The sequence below is a fragment of the Oncorhynchus keta genome, chromosome 1, assembly GCF_023373465.1.
Source record: "Oncorhynchus keta strain PuntledgeMale-10-30-2019 chromosome 1, Oket_V2, whole genome shotgun sequence".
Lineage (NCBI taxonomy): Eukaryota > Metazoa > Chordata > Actinopteri > Salmoniformes > Salmonidae > Oncorhynchus > Oncorhynchus keta.
This window is the reverse complement of record NC_068421.1, coordinates 89,203,204-89,231,063: the sequence shown is the minus strand read 5'-3', so window position 1 is coordinate 89,231,063 and position 27,860 is coordinate 89,203,204. Positions and strand designations below refer to the sequence as shown.

Below are 27,860 nucleotides of genomic sequence, written 5' to 3'. Positions count from 1 at the left end.
AGGGGAATGGGCTAATGGAGGCCAGAGAGTCGAGGACAAGGGGAATGGGCTAATGGAGGCCAGAGAGTCGAGGAGAAGGGGAATGGGCTAATGGAGGCCAGAGAGTCGAGGACAAGGGGAATGGGCTAATGGAGGCCAGAGAGTCGAGGAGAAGGGGAATGGGCTAATGGAGGCCAGAGAGTCGAGGAGAAGGGGAATGGACTAATGGAGGCCAGAGAGTCGAGGAGCAGCGGAATTTTAAAAAACTAATTCAGGTGATGATGATTATTGCTGTGAATTGTGACGTTATTTTTCTTCCCCCACAGAAAACTATAGACTCCAGAGTGCCTATGAGAAACATCTCATCATTAAATTGGTTCTTGTGAGTGCTGTCATCTTCCTTATTACGTGGAAATTGGACTCACTTTTCACAAGACAAAGGATTGAAATACAGAATTGACACTTTCCCGCAGAGGTCTTTACCACGCGCATGTTCTCTTTCTGTGCTCTCAGTTTCAGTTTGTAAACTCTTATCTCAGCCTTTTCTACATTGGATTCTACCTCAAAGACATGGAGCGTCTGAAAGAGGTAAGAGCCACTTCAATCACAACACGTTTCCACTCCTTCCACATAGTTACCCAAACCGTGTTCACCTTCCTGCTCTTCCTTGCTTCATCCCTCCCTCCCCTTCACATGTTGCTCTCTCTTCGTTCTGTCTATTTCCCATCCTGTCTCTGTTGTGTGGTTCTGTGGTGCTGGTTCCGTGGTGCTGGTCTTAGGTGTTGCTGGTGTTCTCTCTGGGACAGAGTCTTCTCAGACAGCTGAAGGACAATGTGCTGCCTTTTGTCTTCCTCAAGATCAGGCTGTTGGTCGTCACCATCCCCTGGGTCATCAAGGCCTCCTTCAGGTCCAAAGTACGACCTTGCCTGTGTGTCAGGGGGTTAGAGGTCAAAGTCATCTCGACATTACCTGCCCAGCGCCCAAATGCATGACCTTAGACCTTTAAACATCATGTGCCTTATTTGTGTAGAGTTGTAGACTGTTATTTTGTTGTGCTTGTAGTTTTAGCATCATTATTGTATGTATCTTTTGGCATTGCATAGAAAGCATTTCCATGTTCAGGTATGTGCAGGATGGTTAAATGTGTGTCTGTTGTAGGCTGTCTGCTAGCATTAACCTGCTAGTCCTATAGCACATGTCGTCCTGTTTTTGTAAGGATTCCGTTGGTAACTTGTCACACACCCAGTTACCTACTATAGGAAGACGTGTAATACATGTGAATACTATGTTGATTTAAAAACACATATAGAATGTTCCACAGTTGGTTTTCCACTCTGTTGGTTGTGTTCGTGATGGGACTTTGGAAGCGGTTGATATGTCTGTTAAGCAGTGTTCTGCTTTGGGTTTGTAGCGTCTGGCTACCTTTGGATTTGAGCAGCTGTTCTATAAGGTTTGTGTCGGGAAAGTCATTTGCCTGGCACGTCAATCTGTTACTCTGTCACTCTGTCCTTCTTCCTGTCACTCTGTCCTTTTGTCCCTCTTCCTGTCACTCAGTCCTTCTTCCTGTCACTCAGTCCTTCTTCCTGTCACTCTGTCCTTCTTTCTGTCACTCAGTCCTTTTGTCCCTCTTCCTGTCACTCAGTCCTTCTTCCTGTCACTCTGTCCTTCTTCCTGTCACTCTGTCCTTCTTCCTGTCACTCAGTCCTTTTGTTCTTCTTCCTGTCACTCTGTCGTTCTTCCTGTCACTCTGTCCTTCTTCCTGTCACTCAGTCCTTTTGTTCTTCTTCCTGTCACTCTGTCGTTCTTCCTGTCACTCTGTCCTTTTGTCCCTCTTCCTGTCACTCTGTCCTTCTTCCTGTCACTCAGTCGCTCTACCTGTCACTCAGTCCTTCTTCCTGTCACTCAGTCCTTTTGTCCCTCTTCCTGTCACTCAGTCCTTCTTCCTGTCATTCTGTCCTTCTTCCTGTCACTCTGTCCTTCTTCCTGTCACTCAGTCCTTCTTCCTGTCACTCAGTCCTTTTGTCCCTCTTCCTGTCACTCAGTCCTTCTTCCTGTCACTCTGTCCTTCTTCATGTCACTCTGTCCTTTTGTCCCTCTTCCTGTCACTCAGTCCTTCTTCCTGTCACTCTGTCCTTTTGTCCCTCTTCCTGTCACTCAGTCCTTCTTCCTGTCACTCTGTCCTTCTTCATGTCACTCTGTCCTTTTGTCCTTCTTCCTGTCACTCAGTCCTTCTTCCTGTCACTCAGTCCTTTTGTCCCTCTTCCTGTCACTCAGTCCTTCTTCCTGTCACTCTGTCCTTCTTCCTGTCACTCAGTCCTTTTGTTCTTCTTCCTGTCACTCTGTCCTTCTTCCTGTCACTCAGTCCTTCTTCCTGTCACTCTGTCCTTTTGTCCTTATTCCTGTCACTCTGTCCTTTTGTCCTTCTTCCTGTCACTCTGTCCTTCTTCCTGTCACTCAGCCCTTTTGTCCCTCTTCCTGTCACACACTCCTTCTTCCTGTCACTCTGTCCTTCTTCCTGTCACTCTGTCCTTTTGTCCCTCTTCCTGTCACTCAGTCCTTCTTCCTGTCACTCTGTCCTTCTTCCTGTCACTCTGTCCTTCTCCCTGTCACTCAGTCCTTTTGTCCTTCTTCCTGTCACTCAGTCCTTCTTCCTGTCACTCTGTCCTTCTTCCTGTCACTCTGTCCTTCTTCCTGTCACTCAGTCCTTTTGTCCTTCTTCCTGTCACTCAGTCCTTCTTCCTGTCACTCAGTCCTTTTGTCCCTCTTCCTGTCACTCAGTCCTTCTTCCTGTCACTCTGTCCTTCTTACTGTCACTCTGTCCTTCTTCCTGTCCCTCAGTACTTTTGTCCTTCTTCCTGTCACTCAGTCCATCTCTAATAACTGTGGCCTTGTGTGTTTATAGTTGATTAATTTCTGTGTGTTTATAGATTTCTGAAAACCCAAAATGTTCCAGGATATGTTTTTATGCCTCACTTTCTGTTTGTGTTAAGGAACATACTAATCATTTGTTGTCATTGGTGTAAACTGATGATTGATGACTGAGGACTGTCTGTCAATATGCTATGTGTGGTTTGTGCTTTGACTTGGTCATGGTTTGCAGTGAAATGACAATATGTGTGTGTCTCTGTGTCCTAGGTCTCAACTCAGTGGTAGTCATGGTAGTGGTAGTCATGGTAGTGGCAGTTATGATAGTGGTAGTCATTATAGTGGTAGTCATGATAGTGGTAGTCAAGGTAGTGGTAGTCATGATAGTGGTAGTCATGGTAGTGGTAGTCATGATAGTGGTAGTCATGATAGTGGTAGTCATGGTAGTGGTAGTCATGGTAGTGGTAGTCATGGTAGTGGTAGTCATGGTAGTGGTAGTCATGATAGTGGTAGTCATGGTAGTGGTAGTCAAGGTAGTGGTAGGCATGGTAGTGGTAGTCATGGTAGTGGTAGTCATGGTAGTGGTAGTCATGGTTGTGGTAGTCAAGGTAGTGGTAGTCATGATAGTGGTAGTCATGGTAGTGGTAGTCATGGTAGTGGTAGTCATGATAGTGGTAGTCATGATAGTGGTAGTCATGGTAGTGGTAGTCATGATAGTGGTAGTCGTGGTAGTCATGATAGTGGTAGTCATGGTAGTGGTAGTCATGATAGTGGTAGTCATGGTAGTGGTAGTCATGATAGTGGTAGTCATGATAGTGGTAGTCATGGTAGTGGTAGTCAAGGTAGTGGTAGTCATGATAGTGGTAGTCATGGTAGTGGTAGTCAAGGTAGTGGTAGGCATGGTCATGGTAGTGGTAGTCATGGTAGTGGTAGTCATGGTAGTGGTAGTCATGGTAGTGGTAGTCATGATAGTGGTAGTCATGGTAGTGGTAGTCGTGGTAGTTTTGCATGTCATGGTTTTGATGTTACACATTGGACCAGGCAGTAGATCCAGAGCAGCGTGTGTATTTGAATGGGAGTGAACTGCTTGCGCTTTAGATATACAATTGTTTTCAGTCCATTGCGTTTAGTACTGAGTGAATCTTTTATTTCTGCAAAGGAATTATCTTTCTTGATTTTGTACAACTTTATTTGTTTACTGTGGTGCCCTACTTATCGAAATCGATATGCATGGTATTAAACCCTGTGACAGATCCTGACATCCCTGACCTTTAACCCTTGATCCTGTCCTCTATTTCCTGTTTGTGTCAGATGCTGGCCACCCTGCTGATCATTCGCCATTTTGTCCAGAACGTGAAGGAGGTGATGCAGCCTTACCTGTACGAGCGCCACAAGCTAGGCGAGCTCACCCTGCGCAGCGTCTGGGATCTGCTCCTCTCAGCCCTGCTCAAGTACTGCAGGCTGGCCGCAGGAAAGCCCCAGGCTTCACCCACCGACCAGGCCATGCCGGGCCCTGGCCTGAGGGGAACCAGACCCGGGGTGGGACAGCCTGACCGCAGGTAATGCTGCCACAACGGCTTGTATTCATCCATGAAAACGTAACACGAGAGCTTCCTTTTTCAGACATGTTTCCTTGAGTGTAGTCAAGCCTATGTTTTGATTTGTTTGAGGATGTGTGACACGTTCACATTATTACATGTCTAACCCAATACAATAGTGTTATAGATAGTATATGATTATATGACTACAGGCAAACCTTTCCTCTGTTCTGCAGGGAGAAGAAGTGTCTGAACGGGGGATGTGGGGTGCCTGAAGAGGAGGAGGGAGAGAGAGAGGAGGGGGACAGTGGGAGGTTCAGTGAGGGAGAGAATGAGGAATCGTCTGAGAGTCTGATAGACTGTGGCCTCAAGCTGAGGAAGGTCAGCTTCATAGAGAGGGGGGACAGGAAGTCGTCTGGAGGGGGCTGCATCCCCACAATGGAGGACAGTTTCTTGGAGGACGGCAGCCCCACTATGGTGGAGAAGGGGATGGATCCGGCATCGGTGTTCGAGACATATGATGATGACGATGACAATGGCGTCACTGAGACAAAGGACACGGGAGTTTCGGCCAATGAGAGTATGGCGGCTGCCCCGCTGCCTTCTGGGCCAGAGAGCACGGTGACGGTGCGTCATCGCAGAAGGCAGAGGAGTTTGGAGAGGGCAGACTCTAAAACCAAGCGGGAGTCATGGATCGACCCGCCAGAGGAACAGGAGAGTACGAGTCTGGCACAGGCTGAGATGGAGAGCTGCATGCAGACATATGAGGTAGGAAGACAGCACACACACACACATGCACACACACACATACACACACACACATACACATACACACACACACATACACACACACATGCACACACACACATGCACACACAAACTAACTAATGAGCAGGCTCACTCACTATGTGACCTATGTCAACAATGCCAACTCTAAATAAACAATTCCATCGTCCCATATGAGATCAACTAGAGGGGTAACCATCCTTCTGTGGATCTATTTCCATTTCCATACTGAATCATGTAGCTGGGCATGTGTTCCTGTTACCATGGCCCGAGATTTACCCCATGCTCTCTCAGCCAAACTCATGCCTCTGTCCATCCATATGATACTACAATATATCCTGCCTAGAGTCCTTCACAAACTCTCATTTGATCCCTGAAGTGATTTGAGCTCTAAGCTGTTGATTGGTATCTGGGATGGCATGGATTGGTTTTGAGGTTACCTCTGGGAAAATACTTCTACTTATTCTATTGACTGCTGTGCTAACTTGAATGTAATTACTGTGTAAATCAAATCAAATCCAATTGTATTGGTCACATACACATGTTTAGCAGATGTTATTGAAGGTGTAGCGAAATGTAGTGGAGTGTGTAGTTTCTTGCTCCAACAGTGCAGTAGTATCTCACAAGTAATATCTAACAATTTTGCAACAATACACACAAATCTAAAGTAAAGTAATGGAATTAAGAATATATACAGTAGAATATAATAGAATACAGTATAGACATATGAGATGAGTAATGCAAAATATGTTAATATTATTAAAGTGACTAGTGTTCCATTATTAAAGTGGCCAGTGATTTCAAATATATGTATATAGGGCAGCAGCCTCTAAGGTGCTAGTGATGGCTATTTAGCAGTCTGATGGCCTTGAGCTAGAAGCTGTTTTTCAGTCTCTCGGTCCCAGCTTTGATGCACCTGTACTGACCTCGCCTTCTGATAACGGGGTGAACAGGGAGTGGCTCCGGTGGTTGCTGTCCTTAATTATCTTTTTGGCCTTCCTGTGACATCGGGAGCTGTAGGTGTCCTGGAGGGCAGGTAGTTTGCCCCTCGGTGATGCGTTGGGCAGATGGTGGGGTCTGTGGTTGCGGGTGGTGCAGTTGCCGTACCAGGCGGTGATACAGCCCGACAGGATCTTCTCAATTGTGCATCTGTCAAAGTTTGTGAGGGTTTTAGGTGCCAAGACAATTTTTTTCAGTCTCCTGAGGTTTATCTTGGCCAGGTCGCAGTTGTCAATGAGCAGCCGAGGTGAGTAAGACATTTAAACATGTTAACCCTCGCAAGGCTGCAGGCCCAGACGGCATCCCCAGCCGCGCCCTCAGAGCATGCGCAGACCAGCTGGCCGGTGTGTTTACGGACATATTCAATCAATCCCTATACCAGTCTGCTGTTCCCACATGCTTCAAGAGGGCCACCATTGTTCCTGTTCCCAAGAAAGCTAAGGTAACTGAGCTAAACGACTACCGCCCGTAGCACTCACTTCCGTCATCATGAAGTGCTTTGAGAGACTAGTCAAGGACCATATCACCTCCACCCTACCTGACACCCTAGACCCACTCCAATTTGCTTACCGCCCAAATAGGTCCACAGACGATGCAATCTCAACCACACTGCACACTGCCCTAACCCACCTGGACAAGAGGAATACCTATGTGAGAATGCTGTTCATCGACTACAGCTCGGCATTCAACACCATAGTACCCTCCAAGCTCGTCATCAAGCTCGAGACCCTGGGTCTCGACCCCGCCCTGTGCAACTGGGTACTGGACTTCCTGACGGGCCGCCCCCAGGTGGTGAGGGTAGGCAACAACATCTCCTCCCCGCTGATCCTCAACACGGGGCCCCACAAGGGGTGCGTTCTGAGCCCTCTCCTGTACTCCCTGTTCACCCACGACTGCGTGGCCACGCACGCCTCCAACTCAATCATCAAGTTTGCGGACGACACAACAGTGGTAGGCTTGATTACCAACAACGACGAGACGGCCTACAGGGAGGAGGTGAGGGCCCTCGGAGTGTGGTGTCAGGAAAATAACCTCACACTCAACGTCAACAAAACTAAGGAGATGATTGTGGACTTCAGGAAACAGCAGAGGGAACACCCCCTATCCACATCGATGGAACAGTAGTGGAGAGGGTAGCTAGTTTTAAGTTCCTCGGCATACACATCACAGACAAACTGAATTGGTCCACTCACACTGACAGCGTCGTGAAGAAGGCGCAGCAGCGCCTATTCAACCTCAGGAGGCTGAAGAAATTCGGCTTGTCACCAAAAGCACTCACAAACTTCTACAGATGCACAATCGAGAGCATCCTGGCGGGCTGTATCACCGCCTGGTACGGCAACTGCTCCGCCCTCAACCGTAAGGCTCTCCAGAGGGTAGTGAGGACTGCACAACGCATCACCGGGGGCAAACTACCTGCCCTCCAGGACACCTACACCACCCGTTGTTACAGGAAGGCCATAAAGATCATCAAGGACATCAACCACCGAACCACTGCCTGTTCACCCCGCTATCATCCAGAAGGCGAGGTCAGTACAGGTGCATCAAAGCTGGGACCGAGAGACTGAAAAACAGCTTCTATCTCAAGGCCATCAGACTGTTAAACAGCCACCACTAACAGTGAGTGGCTGCTGCCAACACACTGTCATTGACACTGACCCAACTCCAGCCATTTTAATAATGGGAATTGATGGGAATTATGTAAATATATCACTAGCCACTTTAAACAATGCTACCTTATATAATGTTACTTACCCTACATTATTCATCTCATATGCATATGTATATACTGTACTCTACATCATCGACTGCATCCTTATGTAACACATGTATCACTAGCCACTTTAACTATGCCACTTTGTTTACTTTGTCTACACACTCATCTCATATGTATATACTGTACTCGATACCATCTACTGTATGCTGCTCTGTACCATCACTCATTCATATATCCTTATGTACATATTCCTTATCCCCTTACACTGTGTATAAGACAGTAGTTTTGGAATTGTTAGTTAGATTACTTGTTGGTTATCACTGCATTGTCGGAACTAGAAGCACAAGCATTTCGCTACACTCGCATTTAACATCTGCTAACCATGTGTATGTGACAAATAAAATTTGATTTGATTTGATTTGAACTTGTTCTCAACTAGCCTACCTGATTAAATAAAGGTGAAATAAAAAAATAAATAGAGGCGCTGTTGCGCCTTCTTCACCACACTGTCTGTGTGGGTGGACCATTTCAGTTTGTCAGTGACGTGTGCACCAAGGAACTTTAAGCTTTCCACCTTCTCCACTGTGGTCCCGTCGATGTGGATAGGGGGGGGTGTTCCCTCTGCTGTTTCCTGAAGTCCACGATCAGCTCCTTTTGTTTTGTTGATGTTGAGTGAGAGATTATTTTCCTGGCACCACACACCCAGGGCCCTCACCTCCTCCCTGTAAGCTGTCTCGTCATTGTTGATAATCAGGCCTACTACTGTTGTGTCGTCTGGAGGTTTTGTTTCCTACCTTCACCACCAGGGGGCGGCCCATCAGGAAGTCCAGGATCCAGTTGCATAGGACGCAGTGCAAACCCAGATCCTTGACTAGTTAGTCTCTCAAAGCGCTTCATGATGACAGAAGTGAGTGCTACAGGGCGAGAGTCATTTAGTTCAGTTACCTTAGCTTTCTTGGGTACAGGAACAATGGTGTATATCTTGAAACATGTGGGGACAGCAGACTGAGATAGGGAGAGATCGAATATGTCCGTAAACACACCAGCCAGCTGGTCTGCGCATGCTCTGAGGACGCGGCTAGGGATGCCGTCTGGGCCGTCCGCCTTGTGAGGGTTAACACGGTTAAATGTCTTCACTCACGTCGGCCACGGAGAAGGAGAGCCCACAGTCCTTGGTAGCGGGCCGCGTCGGTGGCACTCTGTTATCCTCAAAGCAGGCGAAGGTGTTTAGCCTGTCCTGAAGCAAGACGTCATTGTCCGCACGTGGATGGTTTTCCATTTGTAGTCCGTGATTGTCTGTAGACCCTGCCACATACGTCTCATAGAAAATAGTATTTATGTAATACCACCAAGAACTGCAAATACATTATATCTGTGTCAACTGGCAGTACCACTGAACCATAACTGGATAAGAGCGTCTGCTAAATGACTTAAATGTAAATGTAAATAAAAAAAGGGACATTTACGTTAGGGTTTCTCTTGACGTCACTGTGCGAGGTTATCCATGAGTAGCTAGCTTCCCATGTGCAATTACAGTGCCCGTCAACAGTTTGTACACACATACTCATTCAAGGGTTGATCTTTCTTATTTACTATTTTCTACATTAGAAATAGTGAAGACATCAGAACTATGAAATAACACATATGGAATCATGTAGTAACCAAAAAAGCATTTAAACAAAACAAATCATTTTTTGAACGGGATTATCATCTATCCATATCACAGACAGTGCTGACTATCCCTTGTGTTTTTTGTCCCTTCCAGGACACCTTCCAGGACTACCAGGAGATGTTTGTCCAGTTCGGCTACGTAGTTCTCTTCTCCTCAGCCTTCCCCCTGGCGGCCATGTGTGCCCTCATCAACAACATCATCGAGATCCGCAGCGACGCCTTCAAGCTCTGTACCGGCCTGCAGAGACCCTTCGGCAAAAGAGTGGAGAGCATCGGACAGTGGCAGGTATGACTGAGGTACAGGTAGGACTGAAGGAGAGGTATGACTGAGGTACAGGTAGGACTGAGGTACAGGTAGGACTGAAGGAGAGGTATGACTGAGGTACAGGTAGGACTGAAGGAGAGGTATGACTGAGGTACAGGTAGGACTGAAGGAGAGGTATGATTGAGGGACAGGTAGGACTGAAGGAGAGGTATGACTGAGGTGCAGGTAGGACTGAAGGAGAGGTATGACTGAGGTACAGGTAGGACTGAAGGAGAGGTATGACTGAGGTACAGGTAGGACTGAAGGAGAGGTATGACTGAGGTACAGGTAGGACTGAAGGAGAGGTATGACTGAGGTACAGGTAGGACTGAAGGAGAGGTATGACTGAGGTGCAGGTAGGACTGAAGGAGAGGTATGATTGAGGTACAGGTAGGACTGAAGGAGAGGTATGATTGAGGGACAGGTAGGACTGAAGGAGAGGTATGATTGAGGGACAGGTAGGACTGAAGGAGAGGTATGACTGAGGTACAGGTAGGACTGAAGGAGAGGTATGATTGAGGGACAGGTAGGACTGAAGGAGAGGTATTTATTTATTTTATTTTACCTTTATTTAACTAGGCAAGTCAGTTAAGAACAAATTCTTATTTTCAATGACGGCCTAGGAACAGTGGGTTAACTGCCTGTTCAGGGTCAGAACGACCTTGTCAGTTCAACCTTTCGGTTACTAGTCCAACGCTCTAACTACTAGGCTACCCTGACTGGGGGACAGGTAGGACTGAGGTACAGGTATGACTGAGGTACAGGTAGGACTGAAGGAGAGGTATGACTGAGGGACAGGTAGGATTGAGGTACAGGTATGACTGAGGGACAGGTAAGACTGAGGGACAGGCAGGACTGAGGGACAGGCAGGACTGAGGGACAGGTAGGACTGAGGGACAGAAGGATTGAGGGACAGGCAGGATTGAGGGACAGGCAGGACTGAGGGACAGGTATGACTGAGGGACAGATGTAACTGAGGGACAGGCAGGCTTGAGGGACAGGCAGGACTGAGGGACAGGTAGGACCTAGGAAAAGGCAGGACTGAGGGACAGATGAGACTGAGGGACAGGTAGGACTGAGGGACAGATGTGACTGAGGGACAGGTAGGACTGAGGGACAGATGTGATTGAGGGACAGGTATGACTGAGGGACAGGTATGACTGAGGGACAGGTATGACTGAGGGACAGATAAGATTGAGGGACAGGCAGGATTGAGGGACAGGCAGCACTGAGGGACAGGTTGGACCTAGGGACAGGCAGGACTGAGGGACAGGTAGGACCTAGGAAAAGGCAGCACTGAGGGACAGGTATGACTGAGGGACAGATGGGATTGAGGCACAGACATGATTGAGGGACAGGCAGCACTGAGGGACAGGTAGGACCTAGGGAAAGGCAGGACTGAGGGACAGGTAGGACCTAGGAAAAGGCAGGACTGAGGGACAGGTATGACTGAGGGACAGATGAGAATTGAGGCACAGACAGGATTGAGGGACAGGCAGCACTGATGGACAGGTAGGACCTAGGGAAAGGCAGGACTGGGGGACATATTGGTCAGTCAGAGGGGTGGGAATGGGAAACAGAATGCACAGGCTGTTGTTGTAGCCCAGCACTACTATTCAATAAACAGAGACCTGTCCTTTCATAAAGCCTAATCATGGAGTTGGGTAAGCTTTATAGGCATGATGTTCTGTGTACATACAGTAAACCTGTCTGTGGTGTGTGTGTCTCTCTGCAGACAGCGATGGAGGCCATGGGTCTGATCGCCATCATAGTCAACTGTTACTTGATTGGTCAGTGTGGTCAGCTGCAGCGCCTCTTCCCCTGGCTCAGCCCTGAGATGGCCATCATCTCCATTGTCATCCTTGAGGTACATCCACTATTAAAGTCACTCACTGGACATCAGATACTGGGCCTTCACTAAGTATTCACACCCCTTGACTTGTTACACATGTTGTTGTCCTACAGCCTGAATTGAACATTTATTGAATTTCAACAACAAAAAATGTCACAAGCCTACACACAATACCCCATGATGTCAAAGTAGAATGTACATTTTTACAAATTAATTAAATAAGTGTAATGTCTTGAGCCAGTAAGTATTTAACCCCTTTGTTATGGCAAACCTAAATAACTTCAGGAGTACAAGTTTGCGTAACAAGTCACATAGTAAGTTGCATGGAATCTGTGTGCGATAACAGTGTTTAACATGATTTTTGGACCCCACACATACAATTATATGTAAGGTCCCTCAGTCGTGCAGTGAATTTCAAACACTGATTCAACCACAAAGACCAGGTAGGTTTTCCAATGCCTTGAAAAGATGGGCACCTATTGGTAGATGGGTAACCATAGTTACACTTTGGATGGTGTATCAATACACCCAGTCACTACAAAGATACAAGCGTCCTTCCTACAGTAAATCAAATCCATTTGTATTAGTCACATGCGACTAATACAACAGGTACAACCTTACAGTGAAATGCTTACTTACGAGTCCCTAACCAACAATGCAGTTTAAAAAATATGTATAAGAATAAGAAATAGAAGGAACAAGTAATTAAAATAACAATAGCGAGACTATATACAAGGGGTTACCGGTACATGTTCATTGCGTGGGGGTACCAGTTAGTCGAGGTAATTGAGGTAATATGTAGGTAGAGTTATTAAAGTGACTATGCATATATAATAACAGAGAGTAGCAGCGGCATAAAAGGGGGGAGCAATGCATATAGTCTGGCTAGCCATTTGATTAGATGTTCAGGAGTCTTATGGCTTGGGGGTAGAAGCTGTTTAGAAGCCTCTTGGACCTAGACTTGGTGCTCCGGTACCTCTTGCCATGCGGTATCAGAGAGAACAGTCTATGACTATGGTGGCTGGAGTCCTTGACAATTTTTAGGGCCTTCCTCTCACACTGCCTGGTATAGAGGTCCTGGATGGCAGGAGGCTTGGCCCCAGTGATGTACTGGGCCGTCCGCACTACCCTCTGTAGTACCTTGCAATCAGATGCCAAGTTGTTGCCATACCAGGAGATGATGCAACCAGTCAAGATGCTCTTGATGGTGCAGCTGTAGAACCTTTTGAGGATCTGAGGACCCATGCCAAATCTTTTCAGTCTCCTGAGGGGGAAAGGGTGTTGTCGTGCCCTCTTCACGACTGTCTTGGTGTGCTTGGACCATGTTAGTTTGTTGGTGATATGGACACCAAGGAACTTGAAGCTCTCAACATGTTCCACCTCAGCCCCGTCGATGAGAATCAGGACGTGCTCGGTCCTCTTTTTCCTGTAGTCCACAATCATCTCCTTTGTCTTGCTCACATTGAGGGAGAGGTTGCTGTCCTGGCACCAAATGGCCAGGTCTCTGACCTTCTCTCTATAGGCGGTCTTGTCGTTGATCAGGCCTACCACTGTTGTGTCATCTGCAAATTTAATGATGGTTTTGGAGTCGTGCCTGGCCATGCAGTCATGAGTGAGCAGGGAGTACAGGAGGGGACTGAGCACGCACACCTGAGGGGCACCTGTGTTGAGGATCAGCGTGGCGCATGTGTTGTTACCTACCCTTATCACCTGGGGGCGGCCCATCAGGAAGTCCAGGATCCAGTTGCAGTGGGAGGTGTTAGTTGATCGTAGTCCTGTATTGACGCTTTGCCTGTTTGATGGTTCATCAGAGGTTATAGCGGGATTTCTTATAAGCTTCCGGGTTAGAGTCCTGCTCCTTGAAAGCGGCAGCTTTCATCAACTGTTCAGCGGAGACTGATTGAATCAGGCCTTCATGGTCGAATTTCTGCAATGAAACCACTACTAAAGGACACCAATAATAATAAGAAACTTGATTGGGCCAAGAAACACGAGCAATGGACATTAGACCGGTGGAAATGTGTCCTTTGGTTTGATGAGTCCAAATTTGAGATTTTTGGTTCCAACCTCCGTGTCTTTGGGAGACACAGAGTAGGTGAACGGATAATCTCTGCATGTGTGGTTCATACCGTGAAGCATGGAGGAGGAGGTGTGATGGTATTGGGGTGCTTTGCTTGTGACACTGTCTGATTTCTTTAGAATTCAAGGCACACTTAACCAGCATGGCTTCCACAGCGATACGCCATCCCATCTGGTTTGCGCCTAGTGGGGCTATCATTTGTTTTTCCACAGGACAATGACCCAACACAAGAAGGAGAGTGATTGAGTGCTGGATAAGATGACCTGGCCTCCACAATCACCCGACCTCAACCCAATTGAGATGGTTTGGGATGAGTTGGGCCGCAGAGTGAAGGAAAAGCAGCCAACAAGTGCTCAGCATATGTAGGAACTCCTTCAAGACTGTTAGAACATTTCAGGTGAAGCTGGTTGAGAGAATGACAAAAATGTGCAAAGCTGTCATCAAGGCAAAGGGTTGCTACTTTGAAGAATCTCAAATATAAAAAATATATTTTGATTTGTTTAACACTTTTGCTTACCACAAGGCAAGACCCAGATGCAGGCACAGGAGGCAGATGGTTGGAGTCTTAAAATGTTTTATAATCCAAAAGGGTAGGCAAGAGAATGGTCGTGGACAGGCTAAAGGTCAAAACCAGTTCAGAGTCCAGGAGGTACAGAGTGGCAGGCTCGTGGTCAAGGCAGGTAGAAGGGTCAGGCAGGTGGGTACAGAGTCTAGAAACAGGCAAGTGTCAAAACCGGGAGGACTAGAAAAAGTAGAATAGCATCAGGTGTACAGGAAAAAAATACGCTGGTTGTCTTGACTAAACATACAAGAGGAAGTGGCACAGAGAGACAGGAAACACAGGGATAAATACACTGGTTGTCTTGACTAAACATACAAGAGGAAGTGGCACAGAGAGACAGGAAACACAGGGATAAATACACTGGTTGTCTTGACTAAACAGAGAAGAGGAAGTGGCACAGAGAGACAGGAAACACAGGGATAAATACACTGGTTGTCTTGACTAAACATACAAGAGGAAGTGGCACAGAGAGACAGGAAACACAGAGATAAATACACTGGTTGTCTTGACTAAACAGACAAGAGGAAGTGGCACAGAGAGACAGGAAACACAGGGATAAATACACTGGTTGTCTTGACTAAACATACAAGAGGAAGTGGCACAGAGAGACAGGAAACACAGGGATAAATACACTGGTTGTCTTGACTAAACATACAAGAGGATGTGGCACAGAGAGACAGGAAACACAGGGATAAATACACTGGTTGTCTTGACTAAACATACAAGAGGAAGTGGCACAGAGAGACAGGAAACACAGGGATAAATACACTGGTTGTCTTGACTAAACAGACAAGAGGAAGTGGCACAGAGAGACAGGAAACACAGGGATAAATACACTGGTTGTCTTGACTAAACAGACAAGAGGAAGTGGCACAGAGAGACAGGAAACACAGGGATAAATACACTGGGGAAAATCAGCGACACCTGGAGGGGGTGGAGACAATCCTAGGAACAGGTGAAACAGATCAGGGCGTGACATTTAGTGTATTTTATTAATTATTTTCTTCGACTTTGACATTATAGAGTATTTTGAGTAGATCGTTGACAAAATAATTACAATTAAATCAATTTTGTGTCACAATATAATGTGGAAATTCAAGGGGTGTGAGTACTTTCTGACGGGGCTGTAATGCCTAGGCTTTAACTCAGTAGGCTGATGGGGTTTTGAGTTGCATAGACCCATGTTTTTATGAGTTAGTCTCTCAGTCTCACACTGTTTCAGTGTTGGCAGGGTTAAATAGGGATTTTGTGGTAGTCTAACACTCAGCACTGGTCCAGAATTAGATTTAATTGACATTCTCTAATAGTTGAGGTGAAGATATATGGCTAGAAAACTGATCTCAGAGCAGCTCAACCTCTCAAACTGACAGCAACCCAGCAGGCCTTATAGACGTGTTTCTTTAGAAGTCACCTCAGTGAGCTATGGTCCTCATACTGTCTTCCAAAAGACATATTTCAAGCATTTATCATGACCTGCACCAATGTGTTTTGGCATCAAGGCGTCCTCAGTCTACTAGCATGCTTTCAGGTGAGCTTAAGTCATCATAATATGACATATATCTGCTGTCTTATTTCATATGAACTTCCTCCTTTCTTTAAATCTTTCTTTGGTAATGTCAAAATATATATATATATATTTTATCCCAGAGAAGGGATAGTCTTGCTCACCAGCCAGCAGCAGGTGTGTCTATGAAAAACTATGTTGAAGCCAACCACAGCTAACCTCAATGAAATGCATCCTTTTCTGAGGTGGCTTTCAGCTCTACAACTAAGTGCCCATAGCAGTAAAGACGATGGCGTTTTCTCTGGGGTGCTTCACTCCTGAGTATATCTGTGGGTGTTGATAAGGCAGATGGGTGCTGAGTGACGTGAACCCTCGTCTCAGCCAGTCACTGTACATACCTGTAGGAAAGGTCGAGTGTTACACAATCTCTGACACTCCGTCACACTACTGGTGGGGTGGGGGGGGGGCTCAACATACTCAATCAACACAGCACAGCAATGCAGCCAGTAAAAAGGTCACAGCTGTTGTTGTGTCCTCTTGCTTCATGGACAGCATAGGTCAGAGTGCAGTAGGCCTGATTTACTGATCACTGATTCAAAGTAGACCACGCACTAGAGAGAGAGGGAGCAGACATTAATTTCTAATGCTTTAACGTTTTACACAGTATATAAACTCAGCAAAAAAAGAAACGTCCCTTTTTCAGTACCTTGTCTTTCAAAGATAATTCATAAAAATCAAAATAACTTCACAGATCTTCATTGTAAAGGGTTTAAACATTGTTTTCCATGCTTGTTTAATGAAACTTAAACAATTAATGAACATGCACCTGTGGAACGGTCGTTAAGACACTAACAGCTTACCCTACGGTAGGCAATTAAGGTCACAGATATGAAAACTTAGGACACTAAAGAGGCCTTTCTACTGACTTTAAAAAACACCAAAAGAAAGATGCCCAGGGTCCCAGCTCATCTGCGTGAACGGGCTTAAGGCATGCTGCAAGGATGTTGTGCGTTACAAGGAAGGGACACATTACTCCATTTCTGTTAGTCACACGTCTGTGGAACTTGTTCAGTTTATGTCTCAGTTGTTGAATCTTGTTATGTTCATACAAATATTTACACATGTTAAGTTTGCTGAAAATAAACACAGTTGACAGTGAGAGGACGTTTGTTTTTTAGCTGAGTCTAGATCTGTAAACGTGTATTTTCCATCCCTCTCCATCCTGTACTTGAACCAGGAACCCTCTGCACACATCGATAACAGTCACCCTCGAAGCATCGTTACCTAAAGGTCTCAGAGCGAGTGACGTCACCGATTGAAACGCTACTAGTGGGTACCGCTAACCTGCTAGCCATTTCACACCGGTTACATATGCACTGAGTATACCAAACATTAAGAACACCTTCCTAATATTGAGTTACACCCCCCGCTTTTCCCCACAGAACAGACTCGGTTCGTCGGGGAATGGACTCGACAAGATGTCGAAAGCCACAGGGATGCTGGCTCATGTTGACTCCAATGCTTCCCACAGTTGTGTCAAATTGGTTGGATGACCTTTGTGTGGTGTCCCATACTTGATACACGGGAAACTGTTGAGTGTGAAAAACCCAGCAGCATTGCAGTTCTTGATACAAACCGGTGAGCCTGGCACCTACTGCCATACCCCGTTCAAAGGCACTGAAATATTTTGTCTTGCCAATGTTTGAATGGCACACATCACAACCCATGTCTCAGGTGTCTCAAGACTTAAACATCCTTCTTTAACCCCGTCTCCTCACCTTCATCTACACTGAAGGGGATTTAACAAGTGACATCAATAAGGGATCATATCTTTCACCTGGATTCACCTGCTCAGTCTATATCATAGAAAGGTCAATGTTTTTTATACTCAGTATGTACTATATATACTGTATATCTCCTCTCCACTGCCCCTCTCACTCTCTCTCTCCCTTTCTCTTTCCCCCTTTTTCTCTCTCTCTCTCCCCCCTCTCTCTCTCTCCCTCCCATCTCTCTTTCTGTCTCTCTCTCACAGCACTTTGCCATCCTGCTGAAGTACATCATTCACGTAGCAATCCCAGACATCCCCAGCTGGGTGGGGGAGGAGATGGCCAAACTGGAGTACCAACGCAGGGAGGCTTTTAAGGTAAATTGTTACAATGGCTTATTTTGACCATGCCTTAATCACATTGGTGTTGTGAGCAATTCAATCTATCAATCAAGCAATAATCAATCAAATTGATTTATAAAAACCTTTTTACATCACCAGTTGTTACAAAGTGACCCAGTAACCCAAAGTGAAACAGTAAGCCGGCCTAGACCTCAAAGAGCAAGCAGAAGCAGATTGGGTAGGAAAACTCTCCAGGAGGAAGAAACGTAGAGAGGAAACCGGCTCAGAGGGCTATCCTCTTCTGGCTGTACCTGGTAGAAGTTAAGATTGAAAATGACTATCAAGGCCAGATAGTTTCACAGTTCAGAGTGTGCACATGTTTGTCAGACTGTGATTGCGTAAGTTGTTGTAGCGGTTGTTAATCTCCCTACAGAAGCACGAGCGGCAGGCGCAGCAGCACTACCAACAGCTACAGAGGAGGAAGAGAGAGGAGGAGGAGAGGCAGAGGCAGACCGAGCACCAGGCTCGCAGGGAGAGGGAGAGAGATGAGGGGAAGGACTCCTCCGGGGGAGACCACCACCACGACAAGAGCCACGGGGGGAAGTCCCGCTCTGGAGGGGGTGGAGGTGGGGACAAACCCAAGAGGCCCAGCTCCCTCCTGGCCAACAACAACGTGATGAAGCTCAAACTGATCACCCCCTTACAGAGCAAGTTCTCCTCCGGCAGCGCACGCTCCCCTCAGTCTCCCACAGGAAACGAACCCAAGCTCCCCGGGTTCCTCAGCTTCAAGTTCCTCAAGTCGCCTGAGAATAAGAAGGAAGCGGCTGCTGCCGCTGCAGCTGCAGCCACGGCAACGAATACCACGACGACCGCGACCGCCCCCGGCGGTAACCAGGAGCGGTCTCAGTCGCCGAGCAAGTCGTTCAACCCTGGGAAACTATTTAACTTTGGGAAGTCAGAGGGGGGCTCCTGTGTGAATGGGTCCCAGTTACCCCGACCAGGGGAGGGTTCCCAGGGATCTGACAAACAGCTCACCAAGTCTGACCTGAATGGGGTGCCGGACGAAATCCCCTCGCCTGGAGGGGATGAGGGGGAGAACGGACACCACACAGACTCCTCAGACCCTAAAGTCTAGGCTCTCTTTGGATGGGGAGATGACAAACTACTATGAGAACTTCACTTAATATATCTACTAGAAGGAGAAATGTATGGGGAGAAAAGGTCAAGCCTCTCTCTGTGCTGTCTGGATCTGAGGTTGTGTATGTAGACACTGCCTGGGGGCTGTGGGGGGGGGGGACTAATGGTAATGATGATGGGATGTGTGGGTCTGCATTGTTGCTGTTGCTGAGAGACTTTCAGGCTTAATGGTGAAGACATAACCCACCCTTTTACCCGTGGCCACACACACACACACACACAGACACACGCACACGCACACACACACATAGAATCCTCTTTTGTCTGCAATACATATAGAAATGCATGAGCTGCATTTCTGATACTTTCCGAGCATTTTCCAAAAAAAGGGAGAGCAGTGTTTCTTGATTTATTCTATTCTGAAAATTGTAAGCATCCTGGTGGCCATCTTGCCACTGAAACATAACATCCTGGTGGCCATCTTGCCACTGAAACATAACATCCTGGTTTTGAAGGTCAGAAGAAAAAAATGGATTGGTGTGTGTGAATCAAAAGCATAATGAGACCTTTCACAATCACCACACAATGGTGGCCTGATATCAGACTCACTTTTAACTGTGACGGTCGATCGGCTTTTCTACTTAATACGAACCGGCTGTGCGAGCCGAGCAATATCAAATCAGTGTTTCAAATCTGAGCAGTACTGCAAAACACGTCCAGTTCTTTGTTTTTCACCCACACTCTCATCTGAAGGCATACGTGAGCAGTCGTGAGTTTTGTATATACAGTACATCCCATGAAAACAACGGCAATATCTGAAGTGTATGTCTGACACAGTGCGTGGGAAACAGGATGTTGTGTTTGACGTTGTGAAAGGCAAAGATGAAAATCGTTTGATAAAAGACAGGCTTTGTCTTGCATCAGTATGAGAGAGAGAGAGAGAGAGAATGAAAGAGTTGTTTTGACTGATGCCACAGGATGTTGATGTGGATTATACAGTACACGGTATGTATCATGGAAAGTCGGGGTTCCTGTAGTTTACTGTGTGCCATTCTAATCTCTCCCCATTCAAGCCTGCAGAGAGACATTCTACACAGTATACTAATGGCTCTCCATTTCAGCACACAGATCTGACTAGATTTAGTGAGTAGACTAGACATAGAAAGAGAGAAGATTTGCACTAAACTCTGACGTTCTGCACTGAGACAGCAGAGCCTGTTCTGACTGCAGGTGTAAGGAAGAACTATACCGGTCTGCCTCACAACACAACATAACATATACAAACGTTGGATTTTATTATCGCTAGTATCTTGTACTGTAGATGCTGTCGTCATTTCATCCGACATCCCTAGTTCCTAAATCCCAGGTGGCTGCTGGTCCCCATCCATTCATTTGAGAGCTGATAATATATTTTCTATTGTTTATTCTATTTATTTTCAATGGAATTTGTTGCCAAAGCATCACCTTTCTGACTACACTGGCAGTGATAGCATAGAGATGACAGATTTCTAAATTCCTTTTGTAAACCAATCCAAAGGGATTATTCAACCGTTTCTTTTCTATAATGTGGCCAGAGGATGGTGCCAGAGTACAAGACAGTGTTTTATACATCTAACTTAGAGTAGGATGTTTTGCCTTCCCCAACCCTATTGCTAACGTTAAGATTTGGGGACGTTAATCTGATGTTACATCTGTGTTTATGAACTCATATTAAATCCCAGTCTTCATTGAGAAAAAAAAGAACCATGGCAAGTGAGATTCAGCACAGCTTTAGAGAGACAGAAACATGAACTATGCACCTTCATCCTCTCTGGCTAAGATCTTTGCAATAATACAGTGTTAGAGGGACAGTGACAATGCCTTCAGTACTCCATCTCTTCAGACTGCGTTCCACCAATAGGATCTCTTAGTACTCCACCTCTTCAGACTGCGTTCCACCAATAGGATCTCTTAGTACTCCATCTCTTCAGACTGCGTTCCACCAATAGGATCTCTTAGTACTCCACCTCTTCAGACTGTGTTCCACCAATAGGATCTCTTAGTACTCCATCTCTTCAGACTGCGTTCCACCAATAGGATCTCTTAGTACTCCACCTCTTCAGACTGCGTTCCACCAATAGGATCTCTTAGTACTCCATCTCTTCAGACTGCGTTCCACCAATAGGATCTCTTAGTACTCCATCTCTTCAGACTGCGTTCCACCAATAGGATCTCTTAGTACTCCATCTCTTCAGACTGTGTTCCACCAATAGGATCTCTTAGTACTCCATCTCTTCAGACTGCGTTCCACCAATAGGATCTCTTAGTACTCCACCTCTTCAGACTGCGTTCCACCAATAGGATCTCTTAGTACTCCATCTCTTCAGATTGCGTTCCACCAATAGGATCTCTTAGTACTCCACCTCTTCAGACTGAGTTCCACCAATAGGATCTCTTAGTACTCCATCTCTTCAGACTGCGTTCCACCAATAGGATCTCTTAGTACTCCACCTCTTCAGACTGAGTTCCACCAATAGGACCTCTTAGTACTCCATCTCTTCAGACTGCGTTCCACCAATAGGATCTCTTAGTACTCCATCTCTTCAGACTGCGTTCCACTACCCAATATAGGGTCTCCAGCTGACCTGGATTCTCAGTGTGGGTATCAATAGGGAACATCCCATCACTCCATCTGGGCTGAAACACACACACACACACACCTCCTGTCTGAAATAGGAAACCTGATTTTAGGAAGCTCCCCTGGTACTATATTCTCTTAATCTCTGATCATCTCTCTCTGTGCTTTAGATATGAGGTTAACTAAAATGCCTGTCAAATATGCATTTTGGCCTAAAACATACATAGCCTTCTGTCATTTAGCATGGATTGCCTATCTATAATGTACTTCAAGCTACAACATAATGGCAAGGCTCATGCTTCTGCATTGAGACTGAATATAGCATTTTCATGAACATAGTGGCAACAATAAGAATTGAGCTCTGACTTACTGAACTAGTTGTGGTAGTTACAGCTCTGGCTGACTGAACTAGTTGTGGTAGTTACAGCTCTGGCTGACTGAACTAGTTGTGGTAGTTACAGCTCTGACTGACTGAACTAGTTGTGGTAGTTACAGCTCTGGCTGACTGAACTAGTTGTGGTAGTTACAGCTCTGACTGACTGAACTAGTTGTGGTAGTTACAGCTCTGACTGACTGAACTAGTTGTGGTAGTTACAGCTCTGGCTGACTGAACTAGTTGTGGTAGTTACAGCTCTGGCTGACTGAACTAGTTGTGGTAGTTACAGCTCTGACTGACTGAACTAGTTGTGGTAGTTACATCTCTGACTGACTGAACTAGTTGTGGTAGTTACAGCTCTGACTGACTGAACTAGTTGTGGTAGTTACAGCTCTGACTGACTGAACTAGTTGTGGTAGTTACAGCTCTGACTGACTTAACTAGTTGTGGTAGTTACAGCTCTGACTGACTTAACTAGTTGTGGTAGTTACATCTCTGACTGACTGAACTAGTTGTGGTAGTTACAGCTCTGACTGACTTAACTAGTTGTGGTAGTTACATCTCTGACTGACTTAACTAGTTGTGGTAGTTACATCTCTGACTGACTTAACTAGTTGTGGTAGTTACAGCTCTGACTGACTTAACTAGTTGTGGTAGTTACAGCTCTGACTGACTTAACTAGTTGTGGTAGCGGTAGCAGTTACATGGGATTTGAGCTGAAAAGGCACTTCAAGGCAATAAGGAAAGAGAAATGGCAGTTTTGTGGGAGTGAGTGACATTTGATCTCATCATCACATTTCCTCCTCCCTCTACAGCCAATCAAGTCATTATAAGGAAACCATTTGGTTAATATCGTCAGCATCATAATTCATTTGTGAATAATGCCAAATAACTAGGCCACGGATGAGAGACATGATTGAGACATTTCTCATTTACTGTAGTGAAGCAGATGCTGTCAGACAAGTGTTTGATTAGATGATCTGTTGTAGGCCATTGTCAGTAACAATCATCCACGGTACACCTGCCTGCTGTGCCTCTGGAACACACTGGCTTGGTTTCTGGGTTTGTTTCACCTTTGATACAGGTTAACAACTTTAATAGTTCTGAGTGGCTTCCTCTATTTCCCCCCATCTCTGATCGAAAAGAACTGAACATGTGAAAGTAAATCCCCAGCAGGCAACCAACATCTTGCTTTGACCTGGCCATCCTTTTTCACATCGGTGCAGACGAAGGCAAGGGGACAAAGAGCTAAGTAAGACTATTGAGATGCAGCCTTTGTTGTGTCAGCGGCCATCATGGTGCGTGACCTTTGGTCTCACTGGACACGTTAACCCTCGTGGTTAGGTTTTATCAGACAGAGCTACTTTACTGAAGTAGAGAAACGGCTCATGTCATTTCAAACGGGTAGGAAGTGCTCTGAACGACCTTTACCTTTTGATGTTCTATCACTGCACTGCTTAGTTACGAATGCTTAGAATGGTTGTGAGACGAGAGCAGAGGGAATTTTGTTCATGTGACATTGTTTGGGACAGTTGTCTAAATCCAGTCTCTAAAGCAGTGTTACTTTACCGTATTGGTTTGATGGGTTAGCCTGACAGGGGAGGGGTAACTGTAGCCTAATCGTTGATCTGGACAGTAAAAAGTGGATGAGGTGAGATGTACTGTACACCTACTACCAGTATGTAGAACCTTTCCCTTTATACCGTTCTAACTAAATAAAACATCTTCATAACAGCCTCACTAACTGACCAGACATCATGTGCTCTTCCAATGTACCACTGTACAAAAACAAAAATATTTTCAAGAAAAATATGATACTGGGAAATGGGATTATTTATTTCTTTTAATTTATTTTGTCATATTTTTGTAAGATCTGAAATATAGATAATAAAACAATTTTAAATTGAAATGTGTTATTATTGTTTACACACAAAATATAAAAGTGTGAAACAAATGTACAATTTACATTGTAACAATAACATGACAACGGACATTACTTTTTGATCACTGCTTTTATTGGAGCGAAGCTGAAAATAAAGTTTTACCTAATATACAATAAAACAGGGTGAAGCATAGAGTGGATATTCAGAACAGTCTAGTCTAGCAGAAGCATAGAGTAGATAGTCAGAACAGTCTAGTCTAGCAGAAGCATAGAGTGGATATTCAGAACAGTCTAGTCTAGCAGAAGCATAGAGTAGATAGTCAGAACAGTCTAGTCTAGCAGAAGCATAGAGTGGATATTCAGAACAGTCTAGTCTAGCAGAAGCATAGAGTAGATAGTCAGAACAGTCTAGTCTAGCAGGAGCATAGAATGGATATTCAGAACAGTCTAGTCTAGCAGAAGCATAGAGTAGATAGTCAGAACAGTCTAGTCTAGCAGAAGCATAGAGTGGATATTCAGAACAGTCTAGTCTAGCAGAAGCATAGAATGGATATTCAGAACAGTCTAGTCTAGCAGAAGAGTAGAGCATAGCTTTACGCTTCAATGGCAGGTACAGTAGGAAACTCACATCGATTGCAGAATCTAGAGCTGAGGGGAAAATAGACTTGCCGTGACTTTGTTGGGCAACGTAAACATTAACAAAGGTCTGGGGCCTGTTCAGAAGGGTCCAACATAAAAGGAAATGTATAATATAGAGCAGATTACTACTCATGTCAGCTCTTTTCATTACATTTCTATCTGCAGCATTCTGAATAACCTCCAGAATTCAGTGTGGTATTGTACAGTAGTACAACACCAGTACAAGCTGAACCTCTGAAACAAGGCAGGATGGCGACTGCACCTTTCTGTTCATCCATGGCAGTGGTCTGTTACTTACATACCACAGGAGACTGCCGAGGGGAGGACGGCTTGTAATAATGCCCGGAACGGATCAAATGGAACGGCATCAAACACATGGGAACCATGGAAACCACGTGTTTTATGTACTTAATACCATTCCACTGATTCCACTCCAACCATTACAAAGAGCCCATCCTCCCCAATTAAGGTGCCACCAACCTCCTGTGGTACATAACCCTGTATCCTCATCTTCACACAACCCCCCCAAGGCAACCATTAGGTATCAGTGCTTCTCAACATTTACACAAAATACTTATTATAGCTATGTAGCTACATATAGATTTATTTGACAAGTCAAATATGCAATGTCATTTTTCCTTAGAGAAATATAAAGCCTAGATCTTAATATCTAACAGCTGCCACTGGCTATAGTATTTACACAGGTCTTCATACTGAATACAACATTCTCTCGCTACCCCTCATATTGACATAGACATTCTTTGCTCTACCTCTGCTATCACTTGGTTGTGCTGGTAAGGTGAGATCTTCAAACATACATAATGGGTACATGGATTGCAGTGTAAACAAATTCCAAACAATTCTGGTAAAGTGAGTAGTCAACACCTGGTGACAAAAACAATTTGTCTTGTCATTCTATAATACCCTTTTTAACAGCATACATTGGCAGAAAGCTGCAAACATTCAAACTAAACTAGTAAGCTGTTGAGTCACTTGTTATGTTATCCCGATTGACCAGTAGGGGGCAATAGATTAAAGAATCCATTCCTAAAATGGTACAGTAAAACAAGCCAGCACAAACTTCAAAACACACACATATTCAGAACAGAATCATGGAAGATAATGCATATTGAACATTAACACAAGTCTGGGAGGTGGGGGTAGTTTCTTCCCCTGTTGTGGTGGCTGGGTTGTGGCAGGCAGCAGTTGACAATCACAATGTATACTCGGGTCTGCAGAAGCGAACTGTGGAAAGGTGTTGCAGTGCCCCCATGAGGCCAAGGCTGGGTAGTGAAGCTGAAAACAACACTGGACACTGGAGGTAACAACTAAAAATAAAAAATGTTTAGTCTTTCCCAGACCAGGGCGGACTCTTTCTCAGATTGTTTGTCTTCATGTCTGTCATGGTGGACCTGTCCGTGTGCTTCCTCCACAGATGCACGCATCCGTACACACACACACACACACTCCTAAGAGTCCTCGTTCATCTCTTGGCTATCTGTCCTGGCGATTTTGCGTGGAGGTGCTGGACTCCCTCCCTCTCCTTGCTCCTGTTCCCTCTTCTTCGCTGCATTCTGTTCAACAGAGAGGGAAAATATAGTACTGTCACTCACTAAACTGAAAGCATGGACACACCTGATTGACCACCCGCTCCACAAAGTTGATGTTTCCGTTTAAGAGTGAGCATGGCTGACCATGCTTCCCTGTGCCCTGGTCTGTGATAGGTTACAACTGTTGTTGCTGCACGACACCTTACATTCACACCTGGATATCATCTATCTATTCAGAAACCCGAACCCTCCCATCAACCTCACCTTTTTGTCCCAGTGATGATGAAGGTAGCGCAGGAGGATATTGGTTTTCTCTGTGACAATAACTGGTAAGTAAAAGAGAATTTCAAACCTCAAGATTTCATCCCCATCTCAAAACCATAGTTCTATTTCTAGCAGTATATTTTCCCCAAGAAAAGCTAAATAAATAAAATGTCCATGAAGTCTGTCCTCTCGACTAAGAATGGAGGTACTTACTCTGTTCTGAGGGGTACTCACGTGTTGGGAGGTACACGGACGGTCTTCGGTTCTGTAAAAAGCAATTCATAGAGATTCAGATGGAGCCAGACTAATGTTAATCTCTTTCACATGTAAAATGTTCTCATGGTCTGCGCTCACCGATGCTTTACACACAGAGTCTGCATGGAACCGACTGAAGTTGCTCTTGTTGTAAACGGGGAGACCCTTTAAGAAATCCGCCTTTAGGAAAAGACAAGTATTTTGGTTTGTGTTGTATGGGTAAAGCTGTAGGCTGAACCCAAACAGACAATTTTGCAGAGCATCTTCCATCCTGTAGCTCAAGGGTGACCACGCATCCTGCCCTGCAGGATGTCTAGGTTGACCTCTAGCTAAATATGAAGGATGCTCTAAAACCCATTTGACAGCGTTTGGTTTAAACTAGACAAAGTGAGAAGCAAAGAATACTATCGTTTGGGAATTACGTGTCCTCCTAAGTCACCATGACATGGGTGGGGTACACCCCTGCCCTGCTCGAAACGGGGGGCTGATGCCATGGGTGGCTGACACTGGGCGTTCCCTGTCTGTCGGTTTGGTGGATTCTTTTCGGCTAGCTAAGATACAAGTTAGCCAAGTAATTCAATGGAAACATGAATGTTACCAAGAAGACAGATAGCAAGCTAGATAATTAATTGAGATCATACGATTAAAACAACTCGGATAAAAAGCCACATGATAAGATCATGACATTTGCTAGCATTACGCTAACTAGCCAAGCTGCCATAACTAAGTTGTCAAGCTAGCTGCCTTCTCTTCACAAAATGTTTTGTCGTTAAATTAGCTACCTTATCCATGGTTTTCCCTTTTTAGTGTCCCACGACGAGACGTCGACTGATATCTTGCAGATGGATAGATAATATGGCAGGTAGCTCGCCAAAACAGTTAGCTTTGGGTAGCTAACAGTCGTTAGCTAGCTAGTTGCTCTCAAGCCTAGCCAACGTTTATGAAATCCTCCACATTCACTTGTTACTGGAATCACGCTGTTGTAAACAGTATTGTGTCCAATTACACCACCTGTAATCATTAAACACACCGCATAAAGTAAAGTGAGGCTCATGCCCATAAATACATGTAAACTGCTTTGCTTCGTGGCTAACTCTTTAGCATGATGGTAGCTAGTTGCTGCATTTACAGCCCCAACCCTAAGCATAACCATTGGCTATTAACCTATCCCACGTG

At 45.4% G+C, this 27,860-nt stretch overlaps 2 protein-coding genes across 6 annotated transcripts in view; one reads left to right on the top strand and one right to left on the bottom strand.

Moving 5' to 3' along the window:
• Window positions 1–24,003, top strand: part of ano8b (anoctamin 8b) — a 97,590-nt gene extending 73,587 nt beyond the window's left edge. The window contains exons 11-21 of one of the 4 annotated variants that reach the window (XM_052464333.1): window positions 306–361; window positions 493–567; window positions 759–893; window positions 1,391–1,429; window positions 4,156–4,403; window positions 4,619–5,150; window positions 9,650–9,841; window positions 11,595–11,726; window positions 17,890–18,000; window positions 18,124–18,202; window positions 18,398–18,783. In XM_052464333.1, the coding sequence (XP_052320293.1) occupies window positions 306–361; window positions 493–567; window positions 759–893; window positions 1,391–1,429; window positions 4,156–4,403; window positions 4,619–5,150; window positions 9,650–9,841; window positions 11,595–11,726; window positions 17,890–18,000; window positions 18,124–18,202; window positions 18,398–18,513 (1,715 nt within the window). In that variant the 3' untranslated portion in view covers window positions 18,514–18,783. Of the gene's footprint in view, window positions 1–305; window positions 362–492; window positions 568–758; window positions 894–1,390; window positions 1,430–4,155; window positions 4,404–4,618; window positions 5,151–9,649; window positions 9,842–11,594; window positions 11,727–17,889; window positions 18,001–18,123; window positions 18,203–18,397 lie in introns of all 4 variants that reach the window. The other 3 variants (XM_052464330.1, XM_052464331.1, XM_052464332.1) reach the window with 3 other exon arrangements.
• Window positions 24,004–25,199: 1,196 nt separating this feature from the next.
• Window positions 25,200–27,833, bottom strand: dda1 (DET1 and DDB1 associated 1). 2 transcript variants are annotated; one of them, XM_035761964.2, is made up of 5 exons: window positions 27,467–27,833; window positions 26,784–26,864; window positions 26,643–26,694; window positions 26,430–26,491; window positions 25,200–26,189 (listed from the first exon to the last, which is right to left on the bottom strand). In XM_035761964.2, the coding sequence occupies exons 1-5, from the start codon at window positions 27,473–27,475 to the stop codon at window positions 26,085–26,087; spliced, it is 309 nt and encodes a 102-aa protein (XP_035617857.1). In that variant the 5' UTR covers window positions 27,476–27,833; the 3' UTR covers window positions 25,200–26,084. The 2 variants fall into 2 exon arrangements, with proteins under 2 accessions (XP_035617857.1, XP_035617858.1); XM_035761965.2 differs by having other exon boundaries at window positions 26,664–26,694.
• Between the last annotated feature and the right edge of the window lie 27 nt (window positions 27,834–27,860).

Excerpts from the sequence above, each read along its gene's own strand:
- dda1 (XM_035761964.2), bottom strand. Across the intron at positions 26,492-26,642 it reads TGAGTACCCCTCAGAACAGA|TTATTGTCACAGAGAAAACC; the intron begins GTAAGTACCTCC and ends TTTACTTACCAG. Across the intron at positions 26,190-26,429 it reads ATCATCACTGGGACAAAAAG|AATGCAGCGAAGAAGAGGGA; the intron begins GTGAGGTTGATG and ends TCTGTTGAACAG.